A 19218-nucleotide genomic window follows, 5' to 3' on the forward strand; every position below is an offset into this window, starting at 1 on the left:
TTCCTCTCAAGCTGCTGGCTGATTTTTCTTGTAGGCCCATTGTCGGTGCGTATTTGTGCGACGTTTCTCCTTCTCCCGTCAAGGGATGTGGCATGGGTCCCAGAGCCGTGAACTGTGTTGTTACTGAGGCCAGCAGATCGAGCAGGAGCGTCGAGATGGATTGGCTTCTGTCATTTTTATTTTTGCCTTCTCTCTCTCGCTCTAACATCGACCAGTATCGATGCCGAGTAGGTGCGTGCAGTACTATAATCACGTATAGGATGATGCCTCTACATGGACGCCCGAAATTATAAAGTCGGCGCTCTCGCCTCTACAGTTTCTTCATTTTAGAAAAACGCATCGAGGCGGTGTGGATGGACGTCTCCTCTTGTTCTCCCTTCCTGTAGCCGTCCCGCCACGTCTACCGTCGCTTTTCACGCTTGGCGCGCAGAAATCACGCGGGGCGGCTATCTAACGGTGAAAAATAATAATAATAATAAAAAAGAAAGGCTGAAAAGTACAAGAAATGAACTTGGAAAGTCGTTACAGTGGATAAGCTTGCTGAAATCGCCGAATCGGGTGGTCGTATCGGCAGCTGGAACGCGTTTTTGTTTTTTCGTTATTCTCCCGTGTGTACTACCGATGGGATCACGCGAAGAGTCATAGGCGGTCGATAAGCGCAGATGGGGAGAGTCTTGCGCGGGCGCCTGGAAGCGTCGATGATGGCGGGTGTTGCTGAGGAAAGATCGCGTTGGGCAAACGTCTTCTGGCAGAGTAAAAAGACAGACGAGAGAAAAAACCGGGTGCTTTCAGAGCGCTGCACATGAGATTGTGAACGCAGCAGGTTTAATATAAATATGTGCAGAAGACGTCCATACATCTTTCCTTTGCTCCTTCGACTCGGGTAGTCGCGGTCTGGTTGTAGTTAACTGCCGACGTGTATAGCTGCCTGATTATAAGTGTGCCATCACCTACTTATGCAACATGGTCCTATACGTCGGAAGCGGGCATCACTGAGCTTTCCAGTTACGGTAGACACCCGCTTTTATATTACTGCTGCTACGACTATACAAATGGTACTTTGTGAACTATGGAAACCTTCCTGATGTGACTGTCTTTCAGCTTCCGGTGAGAGAGAGAGAGAGAGAGAGAGAGAGAGAGAGAGACACCTAATGAAAGGAAAGGTTTAGAGGTCGAAAACCGGAGCAAATTGCAGCGTGCTAGCAGTTTTTGAGAGTTTTTTCTGTTCCTATGATAGTCAGCTGCCGAACGAAGTAAATATCGGACAGAGAAAATGCAAAGCAGCAGCAGCTACGGTGTTCAGCAGGGGCAAATTTAGGGCATGAACAAGGAAGGCACGAAAAACAGTGCACGAATAAATGCAGGACAGGCACATGGGTTGAGCAGCCACAAATGTAATAGGAACGAGTGCACCATGCATGTTCGGGGCAAGGGTGCGGAATAAGTGCGTAGTCAATAGTGACGTCTGCTTATGCGATTTCCCACTAAACTATGGTTGTTTAGTGGGCTAATCCCCCCCCCCCCCCCCCCCCCCTTCCCCTACATAGGAACGTTCGATTCGGTTTCTTAAGCCTGGCGACATTTAACTGGTCCGGCTCGGGTGGGGCTCATGTAAGCGTGCCTGCCGCCTGTACGGTTCCTCAAAGCCATCCAGTGCCTTCTGCCTTACCGCTGTGCCGCGCGTGTGCTTCGCGCAGGCGGCCAGCGAGTGCCTGTCGGGCCGGCAGCACGCCCGCTCGGCGAGTGACAACACGGGCGCCCCGTCGTCGTGCGAGGAGCGTCCCTCTAGCCTGGCGCTGCAGGGCCGCCCTTCCTCCAAGAGGGCCACCGTGCAGATCCCGCTCAGTCCGAGCCACTACGACCAGCCGCCCACGCCCGAGTTCCCGCCGCCCTCTCCGGGCACCGCCGAATCCGGCATCCACAGCAAGATGAGGCCCCTCAGCAGGGTGCGTGCTGCTCTTGTGTGTGACACACGTGGTGCTCGCTGAGCTGCAGACAGCCTAGTTTCGATCGGTGGCGACGCGGTAATCTTCGATGACAGCTAGAGAGAGGGACAGGTTTTAGTCCGTCCAGTTTGCTGTCCTAGCTTTCTAAAAACATGCGTCAAAGAGACATTTTCTCCGTTGATGGATCGAACCATTGTGTGTGCACGCGTAATGGGGGCAGCTGCGTGCAGGAATGCAACCCGAAAGGCCCCGTAAATGGTTGTCTTCATGCAGTGGGCCGAGTGCGACATTTGACCACGCCAACCCGATGGTCTTACAGTTTGTGCACATTTGCGTACGGATAGCCCGCGCTGCCCCGTATGCTGCCGGTTGGCTGGTCATGTCGCCTGAGCGGATAGCCTATCTTGCCGTTGTCAGATGTGTGGCCGGCGCCTTGAAGGTACTGCACACCGGACACGAGCTGCGAGCTCACGTCGTTCGTTCTGTGAACACATTGAGCTCCTGTGCGAGGGATTCTATTTTAGCACTCTTGGTCAGCTATTCACCCCTTTGTGGGAACAGACAGTCTCGACCTATTTTGTTATTATGTAATTCGTAGAAATGCAATCCATGTTTTTTAGGTCGAATTTCATTGTACCACATTAGCTTCGACACAGCACTGTGTCTTTCATGGATAGCAAGAAGTGGTACCAATGCCGTTCTCAGTGTATATTGCATCGGTGTAGTAGGATATAGGCTATCCGCATTAGCGGGGGGAGAGGAGGTATAGATTAAGCTTACGTAGGAGAATATTGTTACAGTGCGTAGGATATGTGTGCCCTCGATAGAACATATGTACTCCAGTGGGAGCTGCCATTAAAACAGCAGATGAAAGTCACGGTAAACAGCAGCATTTCTACAGGAATACGTCACCCAGCGTTTCTGGGGTGCAGCCGCAGGTTCTTTTTTTTTTTTTTTTTTTTTTCATGTTAGTGTATTAGGATGCATGAATAGAACTTGTAGGGCGAATTGGTTTATATATTGTCATGGAAAAGACAGCGGGGCCGTATTCCATAAGATTCCATTTTCCATCTTTGATTAATTTGGTCATCTCGAGTTGGTCACTGTTCGGTGACGAAGCCGCGGCTTTCAGACGTAAGCGACCGGACCATTGACACTTTGGCGGCCGGACCTCAGCACTGGCTTTATAACGCAGCCATTGGTTAGCCCGTGCGCGCGGCGAGTGGCGATGGCTGTCGCCGACGGCGATATGCCCACCGTCTTGTTCCTTGTGTGTGTGTGCGCGTGTGTGTGTGTGTGTGAGAGAGAGAGAGAGAGAGAGAGAGAGAGAGAGAGACTGGCTGCGCGCTGCTTTAGTCTCATGCTACCATACTAAGCTGACGTTCGGCTAAATGATATCGAAAAATGGATGGAAGCTTCTTGTAGAATACGGCCCCAGAGTGCAGCATAGAAAGATAATGACCACGGGCAGGCGCTTTTCTAGAGTAATGTTTGTGTGCCGAGACAGTGTGTTCCTTCGATGTATACCAAAAATTTCCAACGCTATCGTTCGCATTTGTGCGTCCGTGGAGTCTGCGTACAGCGCCCTTTCGCAGTACCTTCCTCCTCGGCCTGTCATTGCGAGTCGATCATTTCCGCGTATCGATTGCGCCGCGTGCGTGTGACGCCTCGCTCGCGGCATCCGGCGTGGCGTCTTTCGCTCCGACGGCGAGGCGTCCGCGCACAGGTACACGCGGAGTCGAAAGGCCTCTCCGAGTGGGTCGACCTCAGTGTGTCGTTCGTGTTGAGCACGCCCGCCACCTGACGCCGTTGGCAACGGGTGTGGTAACTAGCTCTTTTAGATTCGCGGGAAGCTTGATTGCAGGCAACCGCCTCTTTCGAGGCAAATTCGTGGCATTCCGTTTCTTGGACGCCTGTCACGAGCGTTGACCGAAAACAACGTGGCATCGAGAGTGACTTGGCTGGGAACCGTGTTCGCGTCCTGTGCAATCGTTGTGGTATCTTGTCTGGACGTGCTAACTCCGGCGCGCCTGTTTTCTTCTTGTGCGCTATGTCTTCGCTCAGCCGAACCCTGTCCGTTCGTCCGGCCTTGTGGTCGGCCGTTCCTCACGATCATGCCTCTGGCTGCTGCTTTGCAGGTGGTAATTGGAAGGTGATATGACCGGCCACTCATTGGTTGGCGGGTCGAGACTACATGTCGTGGTCGAGTTGTGAGGAGCTTTAAAATTGTGCTAGTCTTTTGAGATCGCAATCGAACCCACCGGGACTCATGGAACGCAGAATCACAGAAGCTATTTTTGACCATGCAGACACGTTTGTACAACTTGGTTAGCGAGGCTTTCCATCTGTGCCACTACTGAGAACTTAGGCAACATACTTCATTTTGTTTGTCAGCCGAGGTAAGCCGCTATTCAAATCAAGCAAAACCATTAGTTAAGATAACCTTGAAAGTTAGAGTAAACCATTCAAAACCAAGGCTAACTATGCTTGCGCACAATAATTAGCGATTCGCTCTAAGCCCTCTGTCATTTTCTTTTTTTTCTGGCTTCGGTGCGCTAACCACGTCATGTCGCCGGGCTTCTGTCTCCACTTGCGCTTGTGGTTTCTGGACACTGTAATGAGGTCTCCTGTGGTAAACAGTGAAGGAAAGAGTGAATGCAGTCATGATGCACCGAAATCTGTGTTCTGCGCTGCTTTTGCAGCGCTCTGTAGTTCGCACTGCCAGCGTTCGAGCACCCTGCCGCCGACACGCAGTATTTTCACTTTACTGGAGGCGAACCTGGTGGCGCGCCAGTGGGAGGGCATTATTTTCAAGGAGTCCAACTTGCTGCCTAAGTAGATCGCTAACAGTTGTGCCCTTTTAATATATAGAAGATACGGTTTTTTGCTCCTCGCGGTACCGTCCACCCCGAACCTAAGTGTGCCCGAGGGCTCGTGCAGAAGCCAGCGCTGCTAGTCAAGGTCAGCTAACAACATAGCTGATGCCAACTAACTAAACGAAGAAGGAATGCAAGGAAGCAGTGGTAAAATATATTTTCTTTTCTCGCAAAGACGTTCAAGTGTGCCCGTGCGTGCTTGCGGTTCATGGAATGAGAAAGAGCGATAAGCCTCCTAACGTCCCTAGCGGATCGGGGAAACTTCTGGACCTCGAAGGTGCCTCCCTGGAGCACCATTAGCTGGGTGCACTTCCGGGCACCTGCCAAATTCTACAGACATGGTTCTCGTCGGGGAAAAGAAAAAAAAAAAGTTAAAGTCGTGGCGAAAGCGACCGACCTCCGCGGTGCCATGCATATAGTTATTAATTGGCGCTGCGGGCGCGCCACTCCACCTGTTGCTGTTGCCATGCATATGTGTGTGAAGGCAGCTTCCTCATAGTTATATTCTCGCGGTATTACGTATGCACGCAGCGCTTGTGTCCCGGTGCGAAAGTATCGCAGCGTCGATTCTGACCGTCTAAATCCGAGTTCAGTTATATGTTGACATATTTGATTGATTACCTGCAGGCGTGGCTCGACTGCGACAATTACTCTGTATTACCCGCGCAGGAAGGCAGTCGAATTAGCGGTTCCAAATATAACTCTACTTATCCCCACTCACTGTGGCGCCCGACATTCAGATGTTAAATGTCCTTCTGAGTGGCATCGCTCGGGCAGTTGTGCTTGTTTACCTATTTTAGCGTGCGCTGATCAACAATGCTCTGAAAGGTTTGCTGCCGGAATGCGGGATGGAAAGTTTTAAGTGTGTGTGTGTGTGTGTGTGTGTGTGTGTGTGTGTGTGTGTGTGTGTGTGTGTGTGTGTGTGTGTGTGCGTGTGTGTGTGTGTGTGTGTGTGTGTGTGTGTGTGTGTGTGTGTGTGTGTGTGTGTGTTTCGGGGGGGGGGGGGGGGGGGTGTTCTGGCGACTGCGCAGCTGGCGGCCGGCTCGCACCGCGCCGTCTGACCAGCCGAAGATCGCTAAAAGGCGAGGTCCCGAGCGGAGAAAGTGATAACTACGGCAGTGTCTAGAGATCCGGATGCTGTATTTGGTATACTATGTACAGTCTGCGTCACTCTTGTGTAGAGCGCACGAACGCTGCATTTATTTGCATAAAAATCGACACCTCGCTGCATCCCCTAGCTTTTACCGGGAAACAAGGTGGATACAAGCATTTTGCCCGGAAACTATGGGCTGGCTTCAAATTTCTGTTTTTATTGCCTAATACGCTGCTCGAGCGCTAACAGGCTCTGTAGTGTCTTGAAGATTTGTTCCTCCCGCTAGCTAATCTGTCCTCCTAATTCTCCCGGAAGTCATAGGAAAAAATGCTAATAATCTAAATTTTTTCATACGCGGATCCTGTTCGTTGTGTTTTATAAACAGGCAAGAGCCCAAGCCTTTAGTCTTGTCCGTTCCTTTTTTCTTTTTTGTCTTTTTCTTTCATACGGGCTCGAAGCAAGACTATAAATTTAAAGAAAGACAACAGAAAAAAGGAAGCAGGAAACGTGCAGGTGATATACAGCACTGAAACCCATGGGTGCCCCATTAATTAGGCGAAAGAGGAAAACTCGGGTACTGGTTTGGGTCGCCATAGCCGGACGCGAGGCACGCCGCTCGATGGTATCGTCGGCGGGGATGTCCCCTCCGCGTCACGCTCTGTGCGGACTGGCAGGAGGGGGAGGCAGCTTGGCTTTCCGCTGTCGCGTCGTCTCCCGCCGCGGTCGCCACCGCCACTGGTCCGAGCGCGCGTATGTGTGTCTGCAGCGCAAATCGATCTGTGGCCCGCTCTTTCTCTCCGGGTCCCTGGGGTCAGGAGCGGCGGTGTGTATGTGTGTCTGTCGTCTTTGGTTAACGGTTCGCGCTTGCCGTTTGTGGCGACGGCCACGGCTCGCCGGCGCCGTGTGTCGATTAAACAGTGTCACCGCCCCTCCTCACCCTTGGGAAGCAACACGGGTTCGGGCGTGTGTCACCGCTCTGAGGGACAGTGTGCAGTGATGATGTCTTGGAGGCCGTGTGACAGGCGTCTTCCGATGCAGTTCGCTCTTTGATGGGCGTTCGCGGTCTGGCTCGATGCCACCGCCTCGTGTGATCGTACAGTCGGCTCTCTCTATCGCCCATGTGTCGTGCGGGGAGTAGGAGCGTCTCCATTTCCTGACGAACGTCGCCCCCCTCGCGTCCTTGTGTGCCTCGTAATTAAAACGCCTGCGTCGTATGTGTTCGTGCAGGGTCCGTCCAGCGGCGCCCATTGCGGAAGCGGACTCGGTTCGTAGGTTTTGCCGCAAACGACTGCAGCCGTGCAGCGCGTAGTAGTAGTAGTAGTAGTGTACGTGCGCGCTTACCGCGCGGCGGTGGCGTTGGTAGCGTCGACTCATCGTCGACATTTGTAAGTAGCGACGCGGGCGTTGGGGCGGCGGCCGGCGGAGCAGCGATCCGTGTCGCATGCATACTTACACACGCTTGCACGCGCGCGTGAGACCCGCAGAGGGAAAGGAGGAATGACGCGGCGTCGTCGCCGTAACTTGGCAACCGGCAACAACGAAGGGCCTCGCCCGTATTTTTTTATCGCCGCCGCGCTCGTCTCTCGCTCCCGTTGCTGCTAGAGGCTTTTATTGCTGCTTACGCGCCGTCGACGACGACGGTCTTGACGGCGCGATAGACCGAGCGAGCCGCTGCCGCCGCCGGCGTAGTCGTCGTCGTTCACGGCACCTGCCCGGCGGCGTGCTCTCCCTCGCGTCGACTCTTTTTCCTCTAGCTTTCCCTTTGTGTTTTATTACCTCTATCGCGGCGCGCAGCGTATCGCGATAGGTGCCGCGACTCCACCTGCCGAGTACGTATCGACGCCGCGTGGCATCCCTCGTTGGTGCGGTGGAAAGACCGAGCCTGTGTGCGCGCCTAGCAGCAGCAGGTGGTCTGCGTCCGCACTCCTCGCCGCTTGACGCCGGCGTGCGTGGTCTCCGCAGGAGTACGTGGTCCAGCAGCAGCGTCGCCGTCGGCTGGGCAGCGGCAGCGACGGCAGCGGGAGCCGACGCAGCTCGCGCGACGTCGACACGCTCACCGACGAGGACGAGTTGCTACTCGAGTTGAACGGGGACGCCGCCGTCTCGCCAGCGCAGCCCACCCTCGTCTCGCAGCAACCTCAGGGGGCTGCTGTGCCGGGCATCGTCGAAGAAATCGTCGAGGAGAACCCGTTCGCCGGTGAGCCAGCCGTGGCTTATTTCCTTTCCTTTAGTACCCTCGTTGTGGTGGTGCGGGTGTGTTGTGCGGCGAACCTCGTGCTCGCTGTCTAGGCAGTGTCCGCGTGGCCTATTTGGTCTGTGGCCTTGGTGCTTAATTAATGAGCTGTTTGTGACGGTGAATGGAGCAATGACCTAGATATGACTAACATGTCTTTTCAACGCGGCTTTTATTTTTGTCTATTTTTTATTTAAATAGAAAACGCAGAGAGAAAACGGCCCGGTATCAACCAAGTGCGCAGTAAAAGTGTCGACGTAGTTAGAGAGGCCTTTCTCGGCCTGACCCGGGTTTCGCTTTTAAGTGTGAGCTGCGGTAGTGAGCATTGTAGGGACTGGTTATTATTATTATTTTTAAGGACACACGGAAGAGATCGATCGAGTGTACGAAGCCCTAGTTTGTGTAAAAGCTGTGCACTCACGCAAAATACTGGTTGGAAGAGGGGAGGAGCCCCGAGGTTGTTTTCTGCGGAAACGTGGTAGCGGAGGCGGCGGCGCAGTTTGATGGAGATGCTTTAGTCATGTCGGCGGCTTGCGCGTTTCTCAGATCTGAGTCACCAGTGTCTTCTGGTCGTATGGAGGACGATATGGCTTCGCTCCAGTTGCTGCTGCTCGGGTCGATTGCGCGACGAGCGATCGCGTCGGGGCAGTCGTGGAAGCCGGGGCGTTTTGTGCGCCGCTCTTGCAAGTTTTATCCCGACAAGCCTTTACGCACGTAATCCGCTCTGCTGGAGATGGCGCATCTTAAATATGCTGAGCGAAACCGCGTTATTGCAACGTTACCCTTCACGGAATAGCGAACATGATGGGAACATTCGAAGTCTTATTCGTTCTTGAATCGGGCACAGATGCAGCAACGGGACAATCCTAAAAGTTATCTCGGACCGCTTGGTTTGCTGCTGTTGAGGCGTTTAGGTACTGATTGGATGGATGTGCTGCCAGAACTACGCAATCATCCCTTGCATCGCGTGATGAAAATCGTTGTAAAGATCAGCATGCAAAGGAGGAGGGTGCATGGCACGACTGGTAACGGCCACGCAGGAGAGCGAAGCATATCAAGGTCACCTCGCGCCATGCTAGTCATACGTAATGTCTCGCTCTGTCATGTGTCGACGAAAAACAAGGCGCCCGTGTGCTGTGCGATGTCAGTGCACGTTAAAGAACCCCAGGTGGTCGAAATTTTCGGAGCCCTCCACTACGGCGTCTCTCATAGCCTGAGTCGTTTCGGGACGTTAAACCCCACAAACGAAACGAACATAGTGTCGACGAACTGCTTTTCACGGCACGAGGAAGTGGTGACTGTAACTACTTCCGGGTGCTGTTATTGCGCCGCATTTGATCGGTCTCGTTCAGGTGGGTTTCAACTAGGGGATTCGCTCTGTCAATAGCAGCTGTTTGCAAGGGACCAGTTGTCCAATGTTAAAAATATATTATCATGACCGTGAGAGGCTTTCTGTCGAGATCAGCAGGCATAGCGCAAATGTTTGTGAGGGGATGGGGGCTGTGTTGACAGCTTTGTGTACCGCATGCAGTGTATTTTTTGTTTGTCTCGTGTGGAACTGTCATCCCGTGCTAGTGACTAAAACTCTGTTCGTGCACTGCATATATTTCACCGTCCTTGTCCGAACGGGGTGGGAAACTAGAACATTCCTAGGAAAAGAAAAAAAGTCAACCCGTACCGTAGAATCGGGTCGCAGCACCGCTCAGGCCACTAAACGTATAAGCGATTTTACAGGAATCTAAGCAGATGTATGCAGTTATTGGTAACGTAAGCGTTACTAACGCCTTTTAAAGGGTGTTATCAGGCCTCGCATTATCTCTGTGTACCGTAGCTGCGTATAGTTTACTCGCGTCTCGAGTGCGGAGCGTGCCAAAGGTCGACCCGCCCCTTATCTGCCCCTTCCGAGAGGAGTGTAATGTGTCGCCAGATCGTGGCGGACTACGACCTTATATATCCGCCTCCCTGACGCCTCCTATGTCGCCTGGTTCGTGTCTGTGAGCTGGCCGACCGATTCTCTCATTTTCCAAATCCTGTGAGGCACGCGGTTATGTAGCGCGTTCGGCGTGGAGATATACGACTCGCTGTTATCGCAGAAATTGTCTTTGCCCGCATTGCTTGCGTTAACGTTCTTGACGCATGGGAAGCGTGTGCAAACAAGACAATAGAAACGTGGGTGGAGCACGCATAGAGGTGCTCGCGACGGCGTATGTATCTGCGCATGCTTGGCGCTGAAGGGTGCTTAACCGCGTCGCTGGCGCGCCTACGTGATGTATTTCGCTTAAGAGCTTCAGCACCACCATGTTTGCGGGCGTCTGCTCGCGTCTGAGCCACCGTTTCTCATAGCGGGTTTCGACTATCTCTCGATCCTGTTTGCATGGTGGAAAACACTTTGCCGTCCTTGGTCGCTTTCCCATAGTGCTTTCAGTCTGCATATACAGGCGAAGGTTCTTACGACACAGCATACTGCAACGATCGCGTTCCCTGGCTTCTGGGCTCGGCGACTGGGGATCAGCGATTCATCTTGCAGTTTCTTTTTCTCTCCCGGGTTCGCTTCTGGCATTCGTATAAGCTGACGTTACGTAAACGCAGCGCGCGCTTTTGCAACGAGCTGTTTCAAGGATTAGGATCACGTAGCTAGCGACCGAAAAAGAGAAGGGAAGTGCGGGAGCAGCCGGGGAAGGGGCACGTGGCCAAAACAAACGCCCCTCGAGGAAAAGCGACGGAGAGGAAAAAAGACAAAAACAAAAAACAAACAAAAACTGGATAAATAAGGAGAGGAAAAAAAAAAAGCGCTATGCCTGTGCGAGCAGCCGCTCGAAGAATGGATCGCTGCCAGCAGCGCAGTTTTTTTTTAACTTTCGATGCAGGCCGCGTAGTAAGCGTGCCGCACTTTTCACGTCGGGTTAGCTACTCGTGACACTTTCAGTGACTTGTTAGCCAGGCCGCGGTTTCGTTAGGTGAACGAACTAAAACTATACAGGCAAAGGAGAGGGAAAATGTACAAAACAGAATTCTTCGCCTGCCACAATTGCCACAGCGCAAACAAAGTTGCGCATCCTTTAGAATGGAAGATCAGAGGTTAATAAAAAGAAATGAAGGTATACTTTTTAGAAATGTCTTTTTTTTTTTTTTTTTTTTTTTGTTCCGCTTATTTTGAGCGGTGCGCTGTGATCTGGGCGCGAGCTCCGCATTAGTGCTCGCATCCTATTTATGTGGGTCCGTTCGGCTTGCGAGCGTAGGTTTTCAGTCAATAGGTTTTAGTCGACGCGCGTTAATTTGACGTGGGCACAGCTCGCAAAAATCGGCTCGGGTGATTCAAATCGCGAAGTAGAAGAAAGATCGCGTTTCCACGGAGGCGAAAAGCAAGGAGCCAGTATACTATCGGTGCCTGTAACCTCGGGTGGGCGAAACTACCCAGAGCACACTAATACGGTACCTTTCATATAGGCCGATTCGCTTTGGGAGGTTACTGAATGGCATCAACCAAGCAAACTGTGCAGTCAGTCTATAGCGAGCTCAACGCACTCGACGGACAAGTTCATACGTAAGATATGCACCACTGGTCTTATCTTCCAATGCGTGTGCGTATACCTAGTTCATTTCTTTCTCCTCTTCGCTGTAAATATCGCGGATGTTGTTTAGTGCCGACTCACTAAACATCTATTCTTGCCATATTGTGCGTTCGGACTTATTCGCATATGAATCGTGTATTCACTTGGGATATCGGGTGATTAGTGGTCAGACTGGCTTTCCCAGTTACTGGTAAAATTGTCCATCAAGACAAGTTATGCACTGCTGAGCCGACATTGCTTTCTTCGTGAAACACCGTTCTGAGTGCAGCTTCGATTTCGACTGTTGTTTCTGGATACTTTGTATGACAGCACTCTCGTGTCCGCACCCACCCTCGTCCCCGCACGATTGGCGCATTTAAGCGCTCTCATTGGCGCTTGCAGGCTTACCGATAATTTGTTTCAATGATCCAGTGTATTAAACTAAATTCTCCTCTGACTTTTCTTTCTCGATTTTTCGGAACATTAGGTGGCGTTCGAATGAAGCCAATACCCAAGTGGCTCCGAAGCACTGCAGTAATATTAAATTTTACGCGATAGCGCATATAGCTCCTTCGGTCGGAAGGGTGTCACCGTAACTGCGAAACGAGGAAAACGCGTTGGAAAACAATGCACAAAATTTCGTATTAAAATTCTGGTGCAACCGTTATTTGTGCAGCGTTGAGGGTGGTGTCGTACCATTTCGTTTCCCATTTAGACTATGTATGATCTGCTAGTATAATAATAATAATAATAATAATTGGTTCACAGGAAGGGAAAGGCGCAGTATCTGTCACACTTGCTATGTGGACACCTGAACCGCGCCGTAAGGGAAGGGATGAAGGCGGGAGTGAAAGTGGAAAGAGAGAGAGGGGAGCCGTAGTGGAGGGCTACGGGGTAATTTCGAGCACCTGGGGATCTTTAACGTGCACTGACATCGCACAGCACACGGGCGCCTTTCTTTTCGCCTTCATCGAAATGCAGCCGCCGTGGTCGGGTTCGAACCTGGGAACTCCGGACAGTAGTCGGGCGCCTTACCACTGCACCACCCCGGCGGGGCATGATCTGCTAGTCAAATTGGAGTTTGAGATACGGATCCGAACCGACGAGACGACATATATGTCTCCATTTATATGACGTCAATTGTAAATGTAAAAGTGTCCACCGAGAAAAAATCAAACCAGGAGCATGTATAGCCGTGGCCTAGTGGTTAGAGCGCCCGTCTCGGCTGCGGGAGGTGGTCAGTTCGAAACCCACCGCCGGACACCCACCGGTAAAAATGGGTACAAGCGTCCCCCGGCCTGGTGCTCGGCTTTTACAGGGGTGTACGTTTGGGAGAAGCTCCGTAAACCCCGCTGCGCGCCCCTCCTCCGCAGTGGGCCCAAACCCAGTTTCGAACCTCGCAGCCTGCAAAGGTGGTTCTGTTTGTCTTGCAAAGGTACTTCCTTTGACTCCGGCTATGCATGAGTGGTTAGAGCGCCCGTCTCGGCTGCGGGAGGTGGTCAGTTCGAAACCCACCGCCGGACACCCACCGGTAAAAATGGGTACAAGCGTCCCCCGGCCTGGTGCTCGGCTTTTACAGGGGTGTACGTTTGGGAGAAGCTCCGTAAACCCCGCTGCGCGCCCCTCCTCCGCAGTGGGCCCAAACCCAGTTTCGAACCTCGCAGCCTGCAAAGGTGGTTCTGTTTGTCTTGCAAAGGTACTTCCTTTGACCCTCACCTGAAGTGCTCCCTTAGAGCCTCAGCTGCAGCAGTCCTCAGTGGCAGTGGCGCTCTAACCACTCATGCATATACAGGAGCATGTATATGTATGGTGACGGTATCTTGCTCTTCAACACTTTGCAGTGACGAACATTGAGGGTAAACTTGACCTGCGCAATACAGCACAACACGTGACTCCTACAGTCGCCTCTTAACAAATAGCATAGAATCGAGCTTATGTAGCCGAATGGTGTCCCACGAGTGATAGCGGCGGATGAATAATAATCGAAGCTTTCTAACAAAGCATCGGAACTGTATGTGCACTTTGTGACAGGCATTATCGCATAAATTTAGTTGCAAAGAACTGTTAGTTGAGAACATCTTCATAAGAAGAAAGAGGGGACACGTGCTGGGACTCGGTGCTTGAAATATATGCGCAGTGTTGTTTTATAATCGTAATTAAAGCGTTATATAGACGCGTATAAAACTATTTAAAGAACGTTTATTTGTAACGTCAAAATATTTAGCACAATATGAAACAGTTTTCTTAATTTAGAGCAGTAACATTGCAGAGTCAGCATTACAATGTTTATTTTGACCGTTATACTAATGTTTTCATGTCACGAAAACGTTGCGCAACTTACATAACATTTCTATAATCTAGTGTTCAGTGGGTACAAACCGATGTCGAAAATGAAGTACAGTCGACCTTGGTATATGTATTTTTCTGCCTTCTTACGTTTAAATCGTTCATTGTACCCTTGAATTCAAGGGCAGATCCGAACATGTTCATCTTGAATGCCATCGGCTTGCATGGCCGAGGCTCGAATTCATGTTCTTTGGGAGCCGGCCTTGGATACACACACGTATAGGGCGCGGCCGTCTCGCATGGCTGTTACGACACGTCGCATATGTTTTTATGCTTGTACGTTTTGCAGCGATGATTAATCTTTGTGGTCATGAAGCCTAGGCTACTGTGAAATTGGCGAATCATTCCAGAGGCGCCTCGTGGCTATGGTTTAAGGATGTCAAGAATTTCTCGCTCTCCGATTGATGCATTTTCATTTATCTTAAATTGGCTCAAGCCCGGCAAGGCTTTGCTGGTCACGGCTCCCGCTCTCGTTCTTTTACCTTTTTCTGTTTTTGTTTTTGTCAAGCTATGAGAGGATCAATAAAAGGTAAAAAGGAGAAAGGTTGATGCCTGTCCGCATAGGTCGTTGCGCTGCCTGTACAGGTCATTCGGTTTCAAGTGTATATGTGTGTGATTTCGACTGCGAATTGTATGGTTGTTTATGTTTAAGAGCTGGTAGCGGATTTATGGGTCACCTTTGAAAGGGTGTAGATAAGTCATATGTGAAAATATCTATATGTGGAAGATATAGCTATAGTGACTGTACAGCAACCATATTTCTTCATAAAGAAGGTAATACAAAGAAAGGTGTTAGGCAAGGAGACACTATCTCCCCAGTACTGTTCACAGCTTGCTTAGGGGAAGTATTCAGAGGCTAGTAATGGGAGCAGTTAGGGATAAGAGTTGATGGAGAATGCCTCAGTAATCTGCGACTCGATGACCTTGCTTAGCTAAGTTATACAGGGGACGAATTGCAAAGAAGGATTAATGACATAGGAAGAAAAGGCAGAAAGGTAGGTTTTAAGATTAATATGCAGAAATCTAAGGTAATGTTCAACAGCATCGAAAACGAACAGCAGTTTACAGTAGCTGTAGAAGAACTGAAAATTTTAGGCAAATATGTCTGCTTGGGGCAGGTAGTAACCGCAGGTACGGACCACGAAAGTGAACTAGCAGAAAAGATTGGGGAACGTGGAGGCTAACGAAAAGGGTTCTGCCTAAGTTGAGGACAACGCAGATAGCTATGAAACGGAAAATGGTAGGTGTAACAAAGATATAGGAAGCGTGCGAAGTGACCGGAGAAATAACTCGAGTTAGTGACATTCTAGTCGAAATCCAGAATAAGAAATGGGCATGGGCAGGACATGTAGTGTGAAGAGAGGATAACCGATGGTTGCTAAGGCTAACATATTGGATTTCAAGAGAAGAAAAGCGCAGCAGGGGGTGGCAGAAAAATTACGTGGAAGGATGAGGTTAGGAAGCTTGCGGGGGTCAGATAGATGCAGCTAGCACATGACTTGATATTGGAGGAATGTGGGAGAGGCTTTCGCCCTGCAGTGGGTATAGCCCAGCTGATGGTGGGGATGATTTGGAGGGGGTTGTACGGGGGGCTCCAATCTGCCAACCAAGATCCGTATGACTCGTGCTATCGTCTTTCCAGTTGTGATGTATGGATGAGAGAGTTGGACTGTGAAGAAGGCTGACCGCCGAAGAATTGACGCGTTTGAATTGTGGTGCTGGCGGAGACTCTTGAGAGTTCCTTGGACTGCCAGAAGATCAAATCAGTCGATATTGTCGACCATAAACGCTGACTGCTTATTGGAGGGTCAAATTCTAAAGTTAAAGCTCAGCTACTTTGGTCATCTGATGAGAAGAGAGGAGTCGCTGGAGAAAGATTTGATGTTGGGAAAGGTTGAGGGTCGCCGGAGAAGGGGTAGGCAGCGAACGCGATGGTTAGATGGCATCCTCGAGGCGCTGCAGATGAAGTTATGTGATGTTAGGAAGATAGTGAGAGACCGGAAAGCGTGGCGTGACATGGTCCATAGGGTCACGAAGAGTCGGACACGACTGAACGACTGAACTGAATCATAGCACGTATTGTTTCTAAGCGATTTTCAGCATGAATTTTATGTCAGATCTCTAGCATTTCGCATGAGGTGGTGCGCCTCCCCATCCCACATTCCTGAGAGTGGAATCTCTGGTCATCGCACGAAGTCCTGTCGGCGGTGAAGATGCTACAGCTCCGTCAGGCGCGGTCTGCGGCGGCCGCTGGCCTCTGCCGCCGGTTTCCCTCTCGCAATGTGGTGTCGCTTGCCGAAGCGGCGGTGGCGAGGCGTGGGGCCGCTTCCGGTGCGTTCATTTCGCGGATGGTGCCGCCGCAGCTGCCGCGAGGAGGGCGGCTTGGCTGGGCATGAGGAGGAGGAGGTGGCTCAAGAAAGGAGAAGGGCGCTGCCGCTGACGACACCGGCCTCCTTCGGCCGTCTCGGCGACCTTGGCTGCCGCCGCCGCTGGAGCGTCGGCAGCTGACTTGGCTTCTTCCTGCGTGTTCCATTGCCATTGCCGCTTCCGAAGGAGCCGTGCGTGTCATCTAAGTAGCAGCAGCAGCAACACCGCTTTCCGCGTCGTCGGCGCTGTTCCCGCCGTCCCAAGTCGCGGCCTCCGCGTACACATTCTTCTTCAGCGAAGTGCCTGTCACCAACAGCGAACGGCCGCCACGGAGGAACCGCCCGTGTACCTGTTTACCTTCGACGACGTCGGCATGGTGTTCCAGCGCTGGGGTACGGCAGCGGACGAGGCGCGACCTCCTTCCCGCGCCGATGCGTGACCGCCCCCCTTTCTCCTCTCAATCACGGTCGGGGGTTCCTCTCGGCCGACCGGAGGCCTAACGGCCCGCATCGAGCTGCCGAATCGTCGTGGTCGTCCCGGTTCATTACGAGCCCACCCCCGCTAGCCTGTGTGTGTCTCCTCGCTGAAGCACCGGCCGGGGGCCGGCAGCTAACGAGCCCCGTAATTAGCGTTGGCCTCCGGAGCCATTAAGCGCGGCCCGCCACCAGTGTCCGCGTCCAGTGACCGTCGTGCTCGCATCGCGCGACTTCGCCGCCGAGGGCTTTCTCCTCCTCGGTTGGAACCCCCGCAGCGAGAGGAGCATCTCTTGACCTTCCCCACCCCGGCGCTGCTTTTGTGCTTGTGTGCGTGTGTGTGTGTGTGTGCATGCGTGCGTGTGTGCGTGCCCGACCCACGGCCATATGAGGTGCAGGCGACAACGGTCGACTGGCGACGGCGGCCGGAATTGTGTTCTCGTGTTGCGCCTGTCCCGTGCTGTCGCGAGCGGCGGCCGTGGGGCGATGCTGCCGCTGCGTCCCAGCTCGAGTTGTTTGTCTTTGTGCTAATATGGTCGCCGCAGTGCAGTGCCCTGGGGAGGACAAGGCGCGGCGCGAGGCTAAATGCGGCCCTGTTTGGTGCATTAGGTTGGGCGGGCAAGCGGCACCGACGCCCGAGGCGCACAGCGGCCAAATCGTGAGGAACGCGCCTTGTGCCGGTGTGAAGCGACGTCTCGTTTGGCCTTTTTAATTGAGGTGCGGGGAAAATGATCCTACAATAGTGCCAGGCTCGTGAACTATCTGTTCGAGCGCAGCGGATGCCGGCGGCAGCTGACATGACCGGTAACTCGTTACACTGTCTGGTTGTCAGTTTTTCCTGTGGCTTTCTTTCGAGGAAATGTTGCGGGACTGATCATGGTTAGGGCCGTGTGCAAGGGTTGCAGCTAATTCGCGTCTGCATTAACCTAACCCGCAGCTGATTCAATCTGAGGATGTTCGTAGTGGATGCTCTAGCTGGTACTTTAAAACAAGAACAAAAAATTAAAAAACAACGGTGCTTTGTAAAGTTGGAAAAGGGGTGCAGTTTTTGAGAGTTGCGTGTATGCAGGCTTGTGCCGGGGTTCCAGCAAGACGGACGAGCCCCAGGCGACAGGCCCGGCGGCGAGCGAGCCTGGGCGACCTCGGCCAGGCCCCAAGCCGGCGCCGCCACCTCGCAAGCGGGGTCTTGCCATAGACACCACTCCGGTGCGTTGAGCATACTTTCTGACGCATGCGTGCTTGGCGAAAGCCGTTTCGTTCGTTTATATTAAACAGGCATTGATTGCATTTTGATAACTGCTGTTGAGCCGGACAGGCTAGCTGTTGCTAGAATTTGGATGTAGTAAAAACAGAACAAGAGTGAGCAATTGGTTGGTCCCTTTTGTTCTAGGTTTCCCATGCTTTGTTAGCTTGTTTTACTACCTAATGCACACTTTGCCTATGGATTGATTTTGGGAGATAATGGTAGGGAAGAGTTTGGTGAAGGGGAAATTGTTTTGCATAGGAGCGGGAATAATTTCTTGGTTTGGGAGCTTTAGCTTGTAGCCACTTTTCTATTGGCATAATATTGTATTTGCATGCTTTGCTCAGTAATGGGAAGAAATGTATGCAGTAATTGTATTCACAGGGTACATACAGAGTTTATGATACTCCAAAAGTATCTGGGCCACTGGGCCAAAAGTATGGTGGCCCTGGTTAGGGCACTTGGCAGCAGACTTGGAAGATCCGGTTGCAAACCTGGCCATGGTGGCCACGTTTTGGAGGCAAAATGCACCCATGTGCTGTATTTCGTCAGTGCGTATTCCAAACCGTAGGTGCTCTTATTAATCCACCCTCCATTAAGGTATTCCTCATAGCTTCTGCATTGCTTTGGGACTTGAAACTCTCTGCTCTTTAACTTTTTTTTTTTATGTTAAAAAAGTGTGCTTGTGATATTCATTCGCTCGTAAATAGTCCCCAGCGTTTAAATGTTTACAGCTTACTCTCCATCTGGCTTCTGTTTTATTTCTACTTTACATGCACTTGCCACACTGGAACTGTCAGTATTTTTGTGATGCAATTGAATAGCTGATGCTTCACTTGCTGTAATTGCTAACCCCAATCCATCTTGGTTGACATTGCAGAAAGATGGTGAGACAACAGAGGAACCCCAAAAGCAGCAAGAGCAGTCTGCAAGTCCCTTTGATGAAAATGCTGAGTGGGCCGAGATCGCAGACATCATGGCATCATTTGGGAGTGGTATTGCTAGGGAATCAATCTTTGCAAGAGACATGGAAGAGGAGTTTGCTCGCACTCTCACAAGGCAGCACAAGAAGAAATCTGGCAAGTGTTCA

The 19218-nt window shown here is 51.7% G+C and overlaps 1 protein-coding gene across 2 annotated transcripts in view; it reads left to right on the forward strand.

The window, feature by feature from the left end:
• The window catches only part of LOC146190467 (uncharacterized), an 85767-nt gene that overhangs the window by 53684 nt on the left and 12865 nt on the right, over positions 1–19218 (forward strand). The window contains exons 8-11 of one of the 2 annotated variants that reach the window (XM_084600894.1): positions 1698–1946; positions 7878–8112; positions 17955–18091; positions 19009–19207. In XM_084600894.1, coding sequence (XP_084457020.1) covers positions 1698–1946; positions 7878–8112; positions 17955–18091; positions 19009–19207 — 820 coding nt within the window. The remainder of the gene's footprint in view (positions 1–1697; positions 1947–7877; positions 8113–17954; positions 18092–19008; positions 19208–19218) is intronic. The other variant, XM_084600895.1, reaches the window with a different exon arrangement.

This window comes from Amblyomma maculatum, chromosome 4, assembly GCF_055883805.1.
Source record: "Amblyomma maculatum isolate TAMU_Amacu chromosome 4, ASM5588380v1, whole genome shotgun sequence".
NCBI classification, from domain to species: domain Eukaryota; kingdom Metazoa; phylum Arthropoda; class Arachnida; order Ixodida; family Ixodidae; genus Amblyomma; species Amblyomma maculatum.